Source organism: Etheostoma cragini, chromosome 4, assembly GCF_013103735.1.
Source record: "Etheostoma cragini isolate CJK2018 chromosome 4, CSU_Ecrag_1.0, whole genome shotgun sequence".
In the NCBI taxonomy this organism is placed as follows: domain Eukaryota; kingdom Metazoa; phylum Chordata; class Actinopteri; order Perciformes; family Percidae; genus Etheostoma; species Etheostoma cragini.
Window position 1 is genome coordinate 2782863 of NC_048410.1, and position 19238 is coordinate 2802100.

Sequence of the window (19238 nt, forward strand, 5' to 3'; positions counted from 1 at the left end):
GGCTGGGTGGTTGGCTAGTTGGCTGGCTGGCTGGCTGGTTGGTTGTGTGGCTGGTTGATTGGCTGGCTGGTTGGTTGGATAGTTGGCTGGCTGGCTGGTTGGTTTATTGGCTGGTTGGTTGGTTGGGTGGCTATTTAGCTGGCTGGTTGGTTTATTGGCTGGTTGGTTGGTTGTGTGGCTGGTTGGTTGTTTGGCTGCCTGGTTTATTGGCTGGTTGGTTGGTTGTGTGGCTTGTTGGTTGGTTGGCTGGTTGGTTGGTTTGGTGGCTGGTTGGTTGGCTTATTGGCTGGTTGGTTGGCTGGCTGGCTGGCTGGTTGGCTGGCTGGCTGGTTGGCTGGCTGGTTTGCGTACATCAACCATAGCAATGCACAGAGCTGACGCTAAACAGGCAAGAGGCCATGCACTGTTGCAAACTGCGGTAAAACCACTCGTTGAGACGCATATTGTTAAATGTGCCGTACAGTACACATGTCCAGAGAATGCTTCTAAAACCTGAATAATACCGGCATATCACATGCGTCTTGATCGGAAAAAGCTAACCCTAACCCTCTGTTAAAATCTGAACACTAGTGGAATAATTGTAAAACAATAGAAGTAAATGAACTCACTGTCTGTTAACGTCCAACACAGTTCCGTTTTTATTTTAATCTTTGCAGAGCTTCGAGCTGCGACAGGGAGGGAAAGGCAAATAAAGCAAACGCACCACACCCTCAACGTTTAACCCACGGCTCATACCTGTGTGTGTGTGTGTGTGTGTGTGTGTGTGTGTGTGTGTGTGTGTGTACTAGCACTCTGCCACGTTTTGTGTATGTGTGACTGATTATAGAGGTTTTCTTTTTGAACAGAACGGAGAAGAGGGACAGATGGAAAGCAAGAGAGAGGGAGAAGGACAGATAGAGGGCAGTGAGGGACTAATGAGAAAGGGAAGAATGGGTGTATGGAGGCTAGATTACATACAGGAGAGGGAGGGAGGGATGGAGGGAGGGAGTGCTTTAAATGAGTGTTAAGTGTGTACAGTCCAGGTTTCACACTGGCCTTTTCTTTCTGTTAGTGTTTAAAAAGAACACGCACGCACACACAAGTGTGTCTCACTATCTTTGTGGGGACCAGTCATTGATATAATGCATTCCCTTACCCTTACCCTAACCTTAACCATCAAACCTAAATGCCTAACCTTAACCATCAAACCTAAATGCCTAACCTTAACCATCAAACCTAAATGCCTAACCTTATCCCTTACCCTTACCCTAACCTTAACCATCAAACCTAAATGCCTAACCTTATCCCTTACCTTTACCCTAACCATAACTTAATTCTAACCCTACTCCTAAAACCAAGTCTTATTCCTCAAACAGCCCTTTAAAGTTATGGGGACCAGCATTTTGTCCCCACAAAGCTGTCAGGACCCCATAAGTATACCGTATTCACGGTTTTTGGACCCCACAAATGTAGTTAAACCTAATACACACACACACACACACACACACACACACACACACACACACAGCTGATCTTCTCAACGTCCAAATGTTGCACAAATCTGAATTAATGTTCAGATATTTGGCAAAACCTAAATCAGGGTTATATTACAAGTGGCTTCATGTGAATCTGCTGTTACATTGATTAATGTTCAATAATCCATCCATAGTTTGGGAAAAAGGTTCCTTTTATTCTGTAAAACCTGATAATGATAAACTCATTCATTTTAAATAAATGACTATCTGACATGCCTAAATTCACTCATATTACAATCTTAAATGAATGTCTAGAGAGTGACAACACAGTAGCTACAACAACCAATGACAGTCTAACAGGCGTCCACCAGCCAGAAGCCTGGTGTCTTTAACTGATCTGTCGTACTGTAAAGTCACATGAGAAAGGATATGTATTGCTATCGAGGTAAATCAGATTTGTTGGGAATATTGTCCAGCCCTTCCTCTGACCTATTATGACATTTATATTATATTCATTCATTTATTCATTCATTTCAAGCTTTTATTTTGCAGTATGTTGCATTAATATGCCATGAGTGCACTGCTGGAAATTAGACGAGCTAAATGCTAAAACACGTCCTGTTCTATTCACGTTGTATATTTGTAGCTATATTTTGAAAGGCTATTTGTTTTCACTCCATTTAGTTTCTTTTAAAAATGAAACTCGTCTTCTGATTGTTTTTTGTTGTTGTTTTTTTCTCAGGTGCCACCAAGGAGATTGGCTCAGCGCTGACCAGGATGTGTATGAGACACCGCAGCATCGAGTCCAAGCTCAAACTGTTCACTACGTAAGGCGGACGCACACACACACACACACACACACACACACACACACACACACACACACACACACACACCGGGTATGGAGAAGGTGAAACAGGTGAAGGTGTGAATGATGTGGTGACACATTTGTGACTGCGGGAACTAGATTCTAATTACTGTTGACATATTCCACACAAAATATTGTGTGTGTGTGTATGTGTGTGTGTGAGAGTGTGTGTGAGCAGGATTTGTGTCATCCCTGTCACTTGTACAATATCACAGCTATTACTGTCTGTTGTCATTAGAGAAGCTGTCAGTCAGATGAGGCACACACACACACACACACACACACACGGTTTAGCTCTCAGGTTAATAATGTTCTTCCATTCAAGAATAAAGTTGTTTTTGTTAATTCTTACAGTTTTTATCATTATTTAACTCAACAACTCCCTCACGGGGGCCACCACACACTTAACTTTTAGGCTCCTGTAGTTGCAATTTTTGTAATAACAATGTCAAACGACAATATGAAACAATCGGTTATTGCAGGTTTAAGTCTACGAGGGCACATCTAAACTGTTATTTTTGCTGAGCTCCTCTACTCCCTGCTTTAACTTTGACATCCTGTACACTTGTACTGTAGTTGTACACACATATAGTGCAAATAACTGGAACTGACATTTTGGGAACATTTACTTAATAATATTTAAAACTTCTTTTTTTTTTTTTCAGAGCTCTCTCAGAAGGTCTTGTCAATCCGCTAGAGTTGAAGATGGAGGAGTGGAAAAAGGTGGCCAATCAACTGGACAAAGACCATGCTAAAGGTATGCTAATATGCTAACACACACACACACACACACACACACACATACACACAATATATAGGGCAATATAGAGAATCAAATTGGTTCTTGACCAAATACCCAAGATGTCGATATTGCAACGATATTGTAGGGTTGACAATTGGTGCTTTAACAAAATGTTATTTACACAATGAGATTTTTGATAAATAATCTCCAGAAAAGATTCAATGACTTAGAGGGTAAAGGTAAATAATAGAAGATCTAGGACAGACAGGTGAGTTCAGAAACTGACATCACGTTACTGTAATGCCGCCTGTAAAGCTGTAAAGCCAGGGAAAGAAAACACTTACCGTATCACGATAAATATCAGATCTAAGACAATATCTTGTCTCATATTGCAATATTGATGTAATATTGATATATTACTAAGCCCTAACACACACACACCTGCACAGACACACACTGACACAAACGCTCACTGCCGGCTTGTTCTTGCTGTTTAGAGTACAAGAAGGCCAGAGCGGACATCAAGAAGAAATCATCGGACACTATCAAACTGCAAAAGAAGGTGAAGAAAGGTAAGAAAAACAACCAACCCCGCCTTCAGCTCCCATCTAGGAGGTTTTCAGCAGCACTCAAATGAACACTGCAACATTAAATCTGTCTATAAAGTTCTAATATCACACAGAAACAAGAACAGGAAAGGATAGCATTGAGGTTTGTACCAGGGCTGCGGTCAAGACCAGGACTAGTCGAGAGCAAGTCAAGACCAAGTCCAGGACAGGAAAAAAAATTCCTGGTGATTTCTGTAACCAGTGTGTGTGTGTGAATCAATGAAAATGAATGGCAATACCGTTAGCAGGGCATGCAGATGCAGATAATCTATCTCTAATCTAGTCTGTGACTGGTGGCCAGTGTTTCACTTTCCCTCCAATATTATTAAAACTAAAATAATAAAAGCACCTGGACTCGGTTGAGACCAAAAACCATAGTTGCTAAGACCAGTGGGAGAGGCCGAGACCAGTCCAAGTCCAAATATACCACCGAGTCCGAGACCTTAGAGAATCCGTCCTGAGTCCAAGGCCGGACTCGAGTATTACACCACAGCCCTGGTTTGTAGGTTGGCGGCTAAGCTGCAGAGGGCTTGTTTACTTCAGGAAAAGAAGAAGCCACCTGCTTAATATGGGAGCTGTCTTCCACAGAGTGAGATAATCCTCCACAGTTACCACGAGTCTGTTTGATCCTTCCCTTATTCTGCTGAGATAAGTGTTTTCACATCTCTGCTGCTGTTTTGTTATGCTCTGCCTCCTGTCAGTCACCCTACGCTCCGAGTAATCCCTCAGAAACACTTTGCTTAAATAACTGCCACAGTCACCTTTCGTTTAGTCTAGTTTAGAGCCGGGAAAGTCGGTCATTTCTTTCTGCTGTTTTTACAGATTGTTTTGTTTAGCTCATCAGAGATCAAAACCTACACTTGACTTGGGACTTGTTCATTTTTACTCGACTCTGGACTTAACAGCAAACACTTGATACAAGTAGGTTTGCCCCTACAGTTGGTGTTACCAGTGTTACACTACACATTACTTACCCACCCTCGTATGTGTGTGTACATATGAATGAATAAATTACAATGAAGAAGGATTTCAAGTCTTTTCAACCTATATTCAATTTAATACCCTACAAAGATAAGATATTTAATGTTCAACCTAATAAACCTTTGTTTTTGTGTTTGTTTGAATTTTGATAAGATAAGATAAGATAATACTTTATTTATCCCACATCGGGGAAATTCCTTTGTTACAGTAGCATTCTTCAACAATAACAGCAAAAAAAAATAAAAAAAAGTAAACACACAAGAAAAACAGGCAGACAAGAGCAGAAAGGTAGACTGAAGTAAAGTAAAGTGGTGTCAAATAAAGGTTTTGTAAAGTAAAGTGTGGTTGCCATAGTACAAAGAACAATACTGCAATGTAAATAAGTGACTTTAATATTAAATTGAATATGTAATTAAAGTTATAAAGCAAAAGTAGGTAACCATAATATAAGTTATATGCCTCTGCGGTGCCCTGCTACGCCCTGATGTGCCATGTTACAACATGCGGTGCCCTGCTATGCTACAAACTACTACAACTACCATTTGTAGTCACTGTTCCTTTATTTTTACATTGTGACTGTTATTGCCACTATTCATCACAACCCCAACCGGCACCGTCTGACACCACCTACCAAGAACCCGGGTGTGTCCAAGGTTTCTTCCTAAAAGGGAGTTTTTCCCCGCCACTGTCACATTAAATGCTTGCTCTGGGGGGAATTACTAGAATTGCTGTGTGTCCTTGTAAATTATAGAGTGTCTTCTAGATCTGCTCTAACTGTAAAGTGTCTTGAGATAACTCTTGTTATGAATTGATGCTAAACAAAATTGACTTGAACACTAGAAAAGAGGTTTTCCCACTTTGGTCCCCCTTCTTCAGGTTGGAAGCTGTTCACCATGAAACAGTGTTGGAAACATTATTTAGAGGTACACAAAGTGTTGGTTTAACAACACTCAGTGAGCATTTGGCAAATGAGGACACTAATTGTTGAAGCTTTGTAGGCAGACTTCTTTTCCCATTCTTCCCTGATGTACGACTTCAGTTGCTCATCAGTCCGGGGTCTCTGTTGTTGGATTTTGCGCTTCATAATATGCTGCACATTTACAGCGGAGACAGGTGTGGACTGCAGGCAGTCTTATAAATCACTACCAAGTTCAGACCAGGGGTTGATTCATAGGCCGTATAAAGGAACCCAAAACATCTGGATCGCCCCTTTTGTGACTGGCTGCAGTATAGGTCATGAACCCCGCCCCCCTCCATGTTAAAAAGTTGAAGTACACACAAATAAATGGTTCCCAAAGAGGGTTTCTCACAATTGAAGTAGTTCTGATTAAGCTGATGCTTAAAGTGTTCATTTTACTGATAAGTTAGTTTTTTATCAGTTATTTGATGCTATGGGGGGGGGGGGGGGGTCAGGTTATTCTCAGATACGTTGTGTGGATAGCTGTGTTGAGTATACTGTCTTCCATCTAGTCTGCAGCTGAACGTAACGCCCCCCCAGTCTCACAGTTACACTTCACTATGTTTAACTCTCTATTTTTAACTGCTTTCTTCTGAATCCTGCTATCCAGAAACTCCCACAAGCCTTTTCTTTTCTATTTTTTATAGAAGATTTATATTTTATTTTATTTTATTTTCTCAAGGCTCACTTTTCTCAGTTCATTCTCCTTTTTTTGGACTGTTGCAAAAAAACATATGTAGTGTAATAGAGTAAAGAAAAACTTCTTAACAGTAAACATCTGTTCCATCACTAATCACTCTCTCTCTCTCTGTGTGTGTGTGTGTGTGTGTGTGTGTGTTCTGTCATTATGTGGTGTGTAACCACTTCACTGATGCAGAGTGGTAGGAGAGTCGAGGGAATAGAACGACAGACATAAATATGCTATTGGTTATCCCATTCTGCTACACATACACACAGTTGGGCTGAGAGGAAACCTTTGATTTGTGCAAAAAAACTTAAACAGCGCTCTTATGTCCATTATGTCCATTGCTGTTGCTGAGATGAATGGGCTGAAAGCAGGTCATACACTTCCCCAGTTCTTACGGAGATCACCTCATGTTTGTCCTGACAGAAACTAAGTATGTAACGGCATGTGTTGCTGTTCTCAAACTCCATTTGCTACGGAAAACAAAAAAAAGTCAAGGGACATGCTAAAAATGGCGTGTTTTAAAGAAAATTTGAATAGCACAACAAGGCAGGCCTCCTTGGTTCCTGTAAAAAGACTATGTTTACGGTATTAACTCTCTAACTGGGACGTTTTGGGGCCGATTAGTGGGATTGCTGTGGACGAAGTACACACGTCTATACACTCACTGGTAAGAGCAAATGACGTTTAACCATGTATCCAGCTAATAGCTTACATCACTGTATGTACTGTATGTACCTTTCCCAGAATGCATGTGTGGTTTAGCCAGACCTCAATCCACAGTGCTGTGGTGATAGAGTTGGCAATGAGAGACTAGACTAGTAGTAGCAACGGGACTAAATTCATAATATTTATGAGATGCTGCAATTTGTGTAGTGTTACTGCCACTAAAACATGTCACCAAAGAAGAATGACCCATTATTAGGCACTTGTGTGCTTTTCAGAAACCCTTTCACTTGGTCCAAAACCAAGCATACAACTCTGTCTTTGAAGTAAAGAATAACTACAATATAGCCCTGCGTCCCAGGTTTTATTCAGGTCCCAGATTTAGCTGCACCAGAGGTTATTGAAGAACTTAAGTATAGACGAATGAAGAAGAGGATAGAAGGATGAAAAGATCAAAGATGGCTGCTGACATTTTCCTCCATGTGGCTATACAGAGAAGGGAGGACAAGACAAGGATGAATGGAGGGAGGGTTGGATCCTCGCCATGACTCCACAGCGGTCAATGTGGTTAGAAAGACAAGGGAGAGAGAGGACAAGGAGAGAGGTTTGTATAAAGAAAGAGAAAAGGAAATGTACATATGATAGAGACAATAAAAAAGGGAAATTCCCAACTCCAAGCAAAGGATGAAGAAGAGGAGGTTAAAGATGGATGGATGATGTAATGATATCTTTTTCGAGTGGTTGCATTGAAGAACAGGGGGATGATGGACTGCAAATGAGGAGTAGAAGGAAAGATGTGATGTCATGTGGCTCAAGTGGAGACTGACACATAAGGAAACAGAGGGGAAGAGAAGAACAAGGGGATGCACATAAAATCTAAAAAGTGCTGAGGATGTTGATGAAAGAAAATAGAAGAAAGCAGGATGAGGAGAAGTTGAGGTAGAACAGGATGGAGTAAAAGGACAAACGTGGAAATAAGGAGAGAAGACAAAGGACAAAGATGTTGCGGGAGAAAGAGTTTGGATGAGAGAAGACACCGACAGAGGACGAGAAGAAGAAAGTTTGGAAGAAGTTAAGAAGAGGAGAAACGCTGAATGGGAGGAGTAAGGGAGTATAGGAAGAGAGGGAAGAAGGTCAGACAGAAGTTACAGGAGGAAAACAGCATGAAGCGAGTGAGATGGCGTGAGGAGAAAGGAGGAAGGGTGTGTCAAATGTTCTTATTTGAATCTCCATATGTTTTTGTGTTGTTTTTGCATACAGCCTCTTCATGTCTCGACTTGCTTCAGTGAGTTCCGTAGAAACCCCTTATCAACTGGGACACTTCAGTCTTAAAACGGTCCGCGCCATGTTGCCATGGTTTCCTGGTTGAACGACACGTTTCCCCGAAACGGCGTGCAACGGTGTGCAATGTTGTGCAACTGGCTTTGAGTCATGTTTCCCCCCCCCCCCCGTGTGGCGGGTGTGTCTCTCTCTTGTTTATTGTCACAGGCGATGAGATAAAACCTTTATTTGTCCCTTAGTGGGAAAACTGCGGTTTGCAACAGCAAAGACGAGAGCAGAGATAGAGAAGAGTACAAGTGGCATAAACAGTAAACAAAGAAAGTAAAGTGTCAAACCAAGAAGTACCGGTCTTACAGTAAAATAAAAACAAAGTGTCTGTACATTAAATAAGACTAAAATAGATTACGCCTTATACAGTCTCCATAAATGTATTGTAGAAGGGCATTTTTCTATTTTATTTAACCTTTATTTAACCAGGAAGTCCCATGAGATTGAAATCTCTTTTCCGAGGAAGACCTGGCCGAGACCGTTACCAGTTACAATAAAAAAACAACAACAACAACAGCATAGTCAAAATCACACATGGAAGAAAGGAACAGGCCACGTGTGGCAGTTGCATTTTTGAATAACACGGCATTTTAACATGGCCTTAAAATCATTTAATAGGACTAGATCATTTAGATGGCAAAGCGTATTATATAATAATTGCAGATAAATTAGTAAATTGCACAAATGAAAATTTCCCAATCAGCAGAGACGTGTCTGTAAACTTGCACACAACAAGGGGTTCAACGCACCCCCCGTTTTAGTATTTAAAAACGCGTTGTGGCGTTTTGTCTGCGCTGAGCAGGGCCCTGAACTACACTGGCCCACCTGTCTGACGTTGATGATGTTATCAGTGTTGGACACAGATGGTCTAGATGTTTGGATGAAGAAGCATTTGAAAGCAGCAGTTCCATCACTAAGATTGCTGTTAGTGAGTTTGAAATCTTAGTCATTGCGATTAAAACATATTGTTAGCTGTAGGCGTCAGCAGAAGGCACATTAAACATGGAGCAGCATGTGTGTGTCACTACAGACTGTTTATTATTTACATCATAATTTAATTAGAATGAATTCAGACCGGAACCGGTCTTCAGTATGTCTAAATTCATTAAGACGTACTGGTAGTAATTCACTTAGACAAACTGGGCGCCCAGATAGCTCAGTTGGTAGAACGGGCGCTCATATATATATATATATATATATATATATATATATGTTTACTCCTCGACGCAGCGGGCCCGGGTTAGATTCCAGTCTCTCTCTCCCCTTTCATGTCTTCAGCTGTCCTGTCAATTAAAGGCCTAAAAATGCCAAACAAATATTCCTAAAAGAATAACATACTGGACCAGATCTGGTAACCTAATCTAACCTCTGTAGTTGTGTAAATGAACACAACATGAACAGGGTGAGGGTTAGATTCCTCGGAATAAACCGCAGTCATCATCCAAACAGTCTGTGGTTGCTTTAATCTGAAATACGCAACAACCCATGCATCCATCTCTCTCTCTCTCTCTCTCTCTCTCTCTCTCTCTCTCTCTCTCTCTCTCTCTCTCTCTCTCTCTCTCTCTCTCTCTCTCTCTCTCTCTCTCTCTCTCTCTCTCAGTGATTCCTGGTATAACCCAGCCTGAGGCTACCAGGACCTGTGAGTGAGAAAGAAATGCTAACAGACTGGTTTATGGCTAAAGAAAGTGCAACCAATGCGGCTCTGAAGTGTTGAGGGGTTGTAACACTCTTACTCTTCGTGCCTAAAGTCCTTTTGTAGTCGCTCCAAGGGATGGTCATAAACCATTCAGTCAATAAACATGTCTATCTCTCCTCAGTCAACGTATATTTTGTGTATATTTGAGGTCTTGTGATTTTTGGCCTCCATATTTTTTATATCAGTAACTCCCATGAAAAGACTTAGGCCAGCAGCGTGTTAGTCTGTTTCTCAATGACTTCCTAATATGTGAGGATAAGTATTTTTCATAAGTCTCAAAAATGTGAAGCCTTGTAATTACCAAAAACAGCTGGTCACCGCGGTTTGTGCCAAACCTTACTCAAACTGGAGATAATAGAGCGTTTGTTGGGGACTATTTTCAGCCGCGGATTAACACTAGGGGCCGCACAATGGGAGGACATTATGCAATAACATTGATTACTATCGCAAAAGGCGCATTACTTTTGATAAATAGATATTAAAGTGTACTCAATTCTGCTTCTTTCCGGATTCCGCCAAAACACAATACAGATAAATTGCTTGTTGAATTAAATAAAAAAAGTTCTAACATTTTATTTAACAAATTGAACTATGAATTGAACACATACAGCGTCACCAAAAAAATGAGTTCCATTTTATGTTTAGTTTTCTACTGGTATTTTCTTTCAACTAACTCATAAAATCTTTTGGGATTACACAAGTTGATATTGAGATAACGATAAAAAAACAATATATTGTGCAGCCTGAATTAACACACATTTGGTGCTCTGAGTATTTCCAACAGCGGGATGTTGTGGATGAGATTAAGGAAAAATTGGTCTCTCTTGGCCAGACCTTCCCCCACAGCGCTGTGGAGGAGGGTCTGGCTAGCAGCATTCCAGGATGGGAGAAAAACATGCTCTGGTTTATTGGCATTTCTTTAAACCAATCACAATCATCACGGGCGGTGCTAACCGTCAGACAGAGCCACCATGGCGCTTCAAAATAGCCTCGGGAAGGAACTTGTTTTGTCAGATTGGACAGATAGTCTAGCTAGCTGTCTGGATTCACCCTGCGGAGATCTGAGGAGTAGGTAACCAGAGTCCTCATAAATCTTTAAAATTCCAACACACGGACATCTGGCCAAAATGAGTGAAATCGGGGAGAATTTCTGGCGTCGTCAGAGCAATCCTGCAAGTGGGACGTCGTATATAGAGACAAAGTCGAATAAACTACAGTTTGTGTGCGTTCATGGAGATGGAGAAACAAGTCACCCAGTGCAACAGTGATGTGTTTCTAACAGTTTTTGGAGCTTGATGGCACAGAGGAATAATCAGGCTTTGGGTACACACACGATACTTGTTAGGTTTCGTCCAGTTTGTGGGATTTGTTCTTACAAAGAAAAATGTGCAATATAATCCTACTTTGCTTGAAATAAACAAAATAAGGAGATCTGTGTAATTAGCAGCAAGCCGCTGGAGTTCAATTTAAAAAGGTTTCCTTTTAAGACACTCAAACCAACAGAAATAACAAGACGTCTTTCCTGCACTGTTTGACTGACAGATCATCATATTTGCGCAGTGTAGCCCAGAGCCACACATTGGGAAACTATCCCTCCCATGATAACTTGTCGGGTTACGTTTGTAGAATTAAATTTGGATTAAGTTACTAATGCTTTGGCTGACATGAGGCGCCACTGTTGTTAGCTTTTCAGTCACTTCTGTCACATTTACTACCAAGTCAGACACGTCAGAGCTTTGAGAAAAACACCCATGAATGTTATAATCTCCACAAGATCTATTTCTAAAAGTCACAGAAGGATAAATAAAGTAACTTATAACCTGTTGGGAGACAAACATGAGGTGTTATTTAAGCACATTTCCCAGCTGGTGGGAGTCAGCTTTGTCTGAACTGTGTTTCACCGTTTTAACAGAGCGAACTCTGACACTCTGAGCTGACGCTGTGTTGAACAGAGCGAATGAGTTCAGGTGTCTGTGTTTTTGTGGGTGCCAAGCCAGATCCTTGTAGAAACAGTCTGACAGCACGCAGCCTGTCTGTGTGTTTCCACAGTGGCCAGACGTCAGGCAGACTAACACCACGCCGACACTGAGCTTCTGTTAGCAACATGGAAATAACCCTCTGTCCTCCTACACACACACACACACACACACACACACTCACCTACCTACCTACCTGAGTGACCGGATAGTGTTTAGGTTGTTGAGCTGTATGACACAAAGTCTGCAGTGTGTGGGTTTAGATTTGGAAACTGCTTCTCACTGTTTTGCACTGGATTTACGGTCTCTGTTTTTCTGCCTTTTTCCTCTCGCTTGAAGTTAGAAAAGAGGTTTTGTTTGAGCTGTGTTTGCTTGAAAAATATCTCAAAATATTAAGAGATTGGTTCCTGAGTGTTTCCCAGAGATCTGGAGTTTCAGAAATAAGATGGTTATAACTTTTTAACCAAAAACAATTCCTTCATGTGTTAGCAGGATGCAGTGGTGGAAGAAGTATTCAGATACTTTATTGAAGTAAAAGTAGCAGTACTGCAATGTAAATATTCCATTGTATTGTAAAACACTCCATTACAAGTAAAAGTCCTGCATTCAAAGTTGTACTCTTGTAAAGTAAGAAAATACGTAATGTTGTCACAGTCAGGGTTTTCCTAGTCTCATGTTGCCAGACCTACTTTATCCGCACTGTGCTGTGGAGTAAGGTCTGGCTACACCACACACACATTCTGGAATAGGAGAAAAAACACTTTGGGGTGTTGGCGTTTCTTTAAACCAATCACGATCGTCATGGGCGGCGCTAAGCTCCAGATGCAGTGACGGTGGCTCTGCAAAATAGTCTCAGGAAGGAACTTGCCCCCATTTGCACCCCGCAAGAGAAGACAGCACATACAATATTACATTAAGTTAACCGTTCACACAATACAGTAACGTCAGCTATTTAAATTAGCTTGATTTATGTTTAAACCTCAATTGTTATTGTATTGCCATGTGTACTTCGTCCATAGCCGTCTCCATCAATCGGTCCCAAAACCTCCCAGTTAGAGTGGAAATTGCGTAAACATATTCTTTGTAAGTCTTTACAATGATTCTGCAAAAGAACCAAGCAGGCCTGCCTTGCTGCACGCTCCAAAATGTTCTTCAAAACTTTTTCAGCACGTTGCTTGCTAGCTCAAAGGTGGTTGTTGTTTCCCGGGTCGAGTTTGAGAACGGCAACACATGAACAGATGAGCGGAACATCTGGCGGCGGCGGATGTTAGGCAGTGTTCCTGGAAGTGTACTGTGGTTGATCCAGACTAGGGTTTTCCCTATCGTTGTCTGGCTTAGCCACAGCACCCAAGCTGTATTGGGCACCACTTTAGCCAAATGAATTAACCTAAATTACTTTTCTCAGATGTAATGATTGTAGTTACTCCCCAGTCTCTTCGTCTTTAGCAAGTTTTGTCTTTGAGCTTTTTGAGTGTTGTTTACGACACAGATATGGTAATAATGATGGTTATAAATTATGTCAAATTGCCTTTCCTTTTATTAAAAAACGTAACCTTTTCTTGAGGTGCATGCTAAATACGTGCATGTAAGTCTTCTACAAACCTAGGTAAAACACTATCAATAGTAAAAGAACATATTATGCAGCAGACTGGATCCTAACGCTGTGTTTTAATTATTACTGAAGCAATAACATGTAATATATATATATATTACACACACATAAAACATAGCTCCTTCATGTTGTAGGAGCTGTGCGCTCCCTCCGCTACTTCTGGACTTACTTACTCTGTACATTCAGTGGGTGTTTTGCGTAGCTGGGTGGTCTTTCTTGATGAACCCACCGGGCTCAGACCAGATCAACACACTACCACACATTTAGCTCAGTCAGTGTCTCTCCATGAGGTCTGAAAACTTCTGCTTCTGATTAAGAGTTTGATTGATTCAGCTTCAGATACTAGCCAAACCATGGGTGCTTTCACCTGCTCCCGGGCTCTGGAACTCCCTGCCCTCACACATTCGACAGTCTGACACTGTAATTACGTTTAAACCCCACCTCAAAACTCACCTGTTCAGAGTGGCCTGATCACAGTGATACACACCTTCTCTATCAGATTGTCTTCAGAATTACTGTTTTTTGCTACTGCTCTAGTATTGTGATTTTGTGTGTGCGTGCATTGTGCTGTGCTGACCCCTGCTGGTCCTTTCTGGGTACCACAGACTGAGTGTAAATGATGACACTGTAACTCTGGTATCCTAGTCAGAGTATCCGCTTATATAAGGAGGAGTAAGATGAGGCCGTTCGAGATCTCGGTGAATACACTTCCTGTGTTGTCATAGGGTCTGATGTGCATGATTTTAGTTCCTCTCCCTGGATCTTCATCAGTTCTTCCTGCGTGTGTTTCTGTAGGGAAGGACGAGGTGAGAGGCCAGCTGGACAGCGCGCTGCAGGACGTCAACGTGCGTTACGCCGTCCTGGAGGAGACAGAGAAACGGGCCGTGTGCAGGGCGCTAATAGAAGAAAGGGCGCGCTACTGCAGCTTTGTCAGCATGCTGAAGCCTGTACTGGTCAGTTGTGTGTGTGTGTGTTTGTGTGTGTGTGTGTGTGCGTGTGCGTGTGAGAATGTTATAACCATTATAGCCTGTTTAATTAGAATATTTAATAATTTAAGAGGGAGTTAAGTAAGAGGAGCGTAACTTTATTCTTTTTTGATATTGGTTTTAAAATGTTTTGTCTTACATTTCTGCTTATGCTGTTTTAAATGTGCTATATAAATAAAGATTGTGTGTGTGTGTGTGTGTGTGTGTGTGTGTGTGTGTGTGTGTGTGTGTAGGACCATGAGATCAACATGTTGGGTGAGGTGACCCACCTGCAGACTATTCTGGAAGATCTCACCAACCTGACAGCTGAGCCCAATAAACTCCCAGCTGCCAGCGAGCAGGTACTCTCCTCTTCCTCAGACATTTCCTTCAGTGCCACCCTCAGGGCCCAAACGTTACATTTGTTGCTCCCCTACTGGAACAAACAGCAAGGTTAGCTCAGGTGATACTCTATATTTTTCTTGATACACTAATACACACAAGTATCGTGTGTCTAGCCAAAGTCTGATATACTCTATATCCTCTTCCTCTCTGCCATACAGCTCCATTGTTGCCCAAAAACTATTCAAAACACATCAAGCAGCCACACTGTTGCTGCTCCTTCATTGCCATAAACACACAAATTGCACTTTATGTTGACTCACACACACTGTCCTGCTGCCTAGAGCACCAGGTGTGGGTTAATCCACCGCTGACAAATAGTCTGATTGACGTTTGACAAAACTACAGCAACCAGCGAATCAATGAAATTACTGAACCTTGAAAGTTTCGAGGGGCATTATTAATCATTCATTGTGTGTTAATTTGTGTTATTCAGGTGATATTGGACCTGAACGGGTCAGATTTCAACTACAGCTATCAGACACCCCCAGCTTCTCCCAGTAACACTCTGTCCAGAAAGAGCAGCATCAGCAGGTAAGATGCACGCTGCTTGTGCCTAAAATCATTTAGACATTAGTTGGACTTTTTTTTAAATTAAATAAACAAAATCAGAATACATTTAGTCACTTTTCTGTACAGTTTGAACAGACCCTTAGTGTATTTTTTAAAAACATGGCTCTTTAGTATTTGATTTCAACATTTCAGTTTAATTTGTATTAGTTTAAGAGAGCGTCTGTCTGTTGGTGTTAGTGTTAATCCTAACACCTGGGATTGTTTGTGGGTTTTTTCCGTAGTAACTACCAGTCTGGATCAGTGAGACATGTTCCCTCCTTGGACTCCATCAGCTGTGCTGTTGATGGAGTACACATCCAGGTAACTAACACACACACACACACACACATACACACACGCGCACACACATACACACACGCGCGCGCGCACACACACACACACACACACACACACACACACACACACACACACACACAAACAAACTATTCTCCATTTTGCTTTACCTGAACTGTTTCATTGTTTAAAGCATATTAGCTCGGAATTTCTGTCAATATCTTAATGATTTTATCCTCAAAAATAGCTGAACTATTTAGATGACCAACCCTTTCTCACATTACGTATATATACAGTATATATATATATATATATATGACAAATGGGTAAAATGTGCAGGTGTCCGCACACTTTTGGCCATGTTCTGAACATGAGTGATACTCAGAGAGCTATCTAACTTTAGCCAAACTGAAAAGTTTTGATAAAGTTTTTTTATTTATTTTATTTTTAACATCAATGCATTTGTCAGGAACAATGCAGCGGACAGTATTAAATACATAATTGTTACAGTAAAGGCCATAACAATATATGTAGATGTGTTGCATAAAAGCCAATAGGCTAATTTAGCCAATAGGCTAATTTGAAACTCCAGTCCTTAGTCAAGCCTTTCTAAAACAAATAATCCAAATATCATTTTTAAAAGAACTACATAGAGACTTACACAGTCATGCAGCAAATACAATGTATACTAATGTAGTACATCAACAGTTCACAAAGTTGAGGCCACATTACACAAACCAATACACCACGTAACAGCACAAACCCCAAGCACCCAGCTGCTCACACCTGCTAACCTACACCTCCTCCCCCCCCCCCGCCCCCCCGAGGCCTAGGCTGGCAAAGGTTCATCTCCCATACCCAGACCCCCGGATGAACCCTGGCAGCCATGCCAGAAGTTTGAATCCCACTACGATGCCAATTCTGTTTAAACAAGTTTGATATCTTATTATCTTAAGGTACATTTCACTGAAATACACACACACACACACACACACAATCCAATCGAATCCAATCCACTTTATTTATATAGCACAATTTTAACAAACACAAGGTTTCCAAAGTGCTGCACAAAATGATCATACAGAATAAATAGATAACACAATAAAAGCACAAATATAATAAGGTATACTAAAATAAAAACAATAAAATGCACTAGCGGCATGTGGTAACGGTAAACACATAAAATCATCACTCTACCTGGTGTTAAAAGCCAACACACACACACACACACACACACACAAACACACAACCCCCAGCACCCGACACGCCCACTTTAAAGTGACACTGTAAGCTTTGAGGATCTTCAAAATGAAAGCCTTTTTACTGTGACCAGGACTACACGACACTCTAACCCTCTCCTGTGTGTAGCGCTGCTCCTCCCCCTATCTGCTGATTGGCTGTGATGAAACCGGGCGCTCCCTCAGCGAAGGGAACTCCCCCTCTCGCCTCGGTCGCCCGGGCAGCCGTGGTCGCTACGGTTACGCTGCTGACCATGGCCACCGCCCCGCGCTGAGCCGCCGCGTTAGCCGCAGGGATATCACCACCGTGAGGAGAAAAAAAAACTATTACATTCCTCCCAACCCGAGTACCGTCCTGTGTCTTCACCGTTTGTCTTCCACCGGTTTAAATCTCCATCTCACATTACCTCCCGCTGTTTTACCGTTTTATTCCTCGTGTTTCCCATCAGCCAACGCTGATTCCTTACCCTTTGAGTCCACCTTTTTTTGTGTTTTCCACTCCAATTGTCTCAGGTTAAACCTCATATATCCCTAATTCTGCTCTGGTTTTATCCCATAAAATCTGGAGTCATTTTAGATTAATTTCCAAATCCTATTCCATAAAACATACATTTGTGTGTGTTCACTTGTAGAGTGATTAGGTTTTGTCTGAGTGGTCGCCTGACTGTGTATTGATGGTATATTTTCTGTTCACAGTGTCTTTTTTTAACGTTTTGTATTTATTGTCTGTATCTTTGAGTCTGTCGTGTTGTCTTCTGATACATTATTTGTCTTTCAGTACGTATTTGACTGACAATTATATTAGTTTAATAGTTAAAGCTGCAACGTCTTTTGCTTTTAGCTCGTAGTCTCCAAACAACACCTGACTCCGTTAAAGTCGCACAAAAGATCTTTAATATGTGATTTAATTGTTGATTTTTGTTATTTCACACTTTGAGGTGCAGCTCTCTTTTTAAAGTCAGTAACACAAACCACGTTCTTCACAATTCAAAACTATTGCAACATGGGTCAGAAGTGACCAAAAGGTTGTTTATTATTTCAAATGAAAAAGGTTCTGTTAAATGACAGTTCATTTTTTTTCATGCACTTTTTAATGTGCATGTGTCAGATTTGACAGGATAAAAGAGAAGTTATTTTAAAGGGATGCACAAATCTCATCTGGATTTTATCGTGATGCGAGTCTCTTTGAATGATGAATGTAAACGCGGCCAAAATGACCCCAAAGACATGTTTGCTTCTTCTCTCCTACCATTTATTGGTAATATTTAATACCGATATGTCTGCGACAAGCTCATATCGGATGATGTATCCGCGTTTATCAGTCTAGTTATAACAGTTTTCAGCATTTTACTTTCTCAATTAATCTATAAAATGTCAGAAAATAGTAAAAAAATTAAATACATTTTGCACAGCATAAGGTGACATCTGTAATAAGCTTACACGGTCGGCTCAGGAGTCTTAAAGCCAAAGTTATTCAGTTTACAATCATATAAAACATAGGAAAGAAGCAATCCTCGTTTGAGAAGCTGGAACCAAATAGTTGATTTTTATTTCAGCTCTAAAGTGTTTTGTTGTTATGACAGAAAAGGGTGTTGAAACTGCGGCAAGCAACATGTCAAACAGCCTGACGGTGACGGTCAGCCTGGACTGGTCACCAGAGGTCACTCGGTCATGTCGTCATGTGGTGTAGTTTATACGAGTGTTAATATCGCTGTCAGTGTTGTCTTGTCTGCAGTCCTGTGATCTTTACCTGTTGAGTAACGATGAAAATAAACCAAGTTTGTGTGCTTTCAAAATGAAGATCCACAAGAAAGATGTGAGATAATTCAGTTAACGAAAGCTCTTCACGGCGTATCTTTAAAGGTCACATGACATGAAAATTTCACTTGAGGTATTTTAACATTAATGTGAGTTCCCCCAGACTGCCTATGGCCCCCCAGTGGCTAGAAATGGTGATAGGTGTAAACCGAGCCCTGGGTATCCTGCTGTCTTTGAGAAAATGAAAGCTCGGATGGACCTAAATGGACTCTTGACCCTTATGAGGTCATAAGGAGCGAGGTTACCTCCCCCTTTCTCTGATTTGCCCCCTCACCCTCTCTCTCCTGCTCAAAAGTTACTGCTGTCATTCAATCAAAGACTTCAGATACAGTATTAGGGGACCACTAAGGTCTATATAAAATAGACTTCAGATACAGTATTAGGGGACCACTAA

At 41.2% G+C, this 19238-nt stretch overlaps 1 protein-coding gene across 4 annotated transcripts in view; it reads left to right on the forward strand.

The window, feature by feature from the left end:
- The window catches only part of mtss1 (MTSS I-BAR domain containing 1), a 68375-nt gene that overhangs the window by 29638 nt on the left and 19499 nt on the right, over positions 1-19238 (forward strand). For all 4 annotated transcript variants that reach the window (XR_004656221.1, XR_004656222.1, XM_034868480.1 and 1 more), the window contains exons 4-10: positions 2197-2281; positions 2988-3079; positions 3562-3636; positions 14371-14528; positions 14795-14902; positions 15379-15476; positions 15737-15815. Coding sequence is in view for 2 of the 4 variants with exons in the window: in XM_034868480.1 (XP_034724371.1) it covers positions 2197-2281; positions 2988-3079; positions 3562-3636; positions 14371-14528; positions 14795-14902; positions 15379-15476; positions 15737-15815 (695 nt within the window). In the remaining 2 variants the exon portion in view is untranslated. The remainder of the gene's footprint in view (positions 1-2196; positions 2282-2987; positions 3080-3561; positions 3637-14370; positions 14529-14794; positions 14903-15378; positions 15477-15736; positions 15816-19238) is intronic.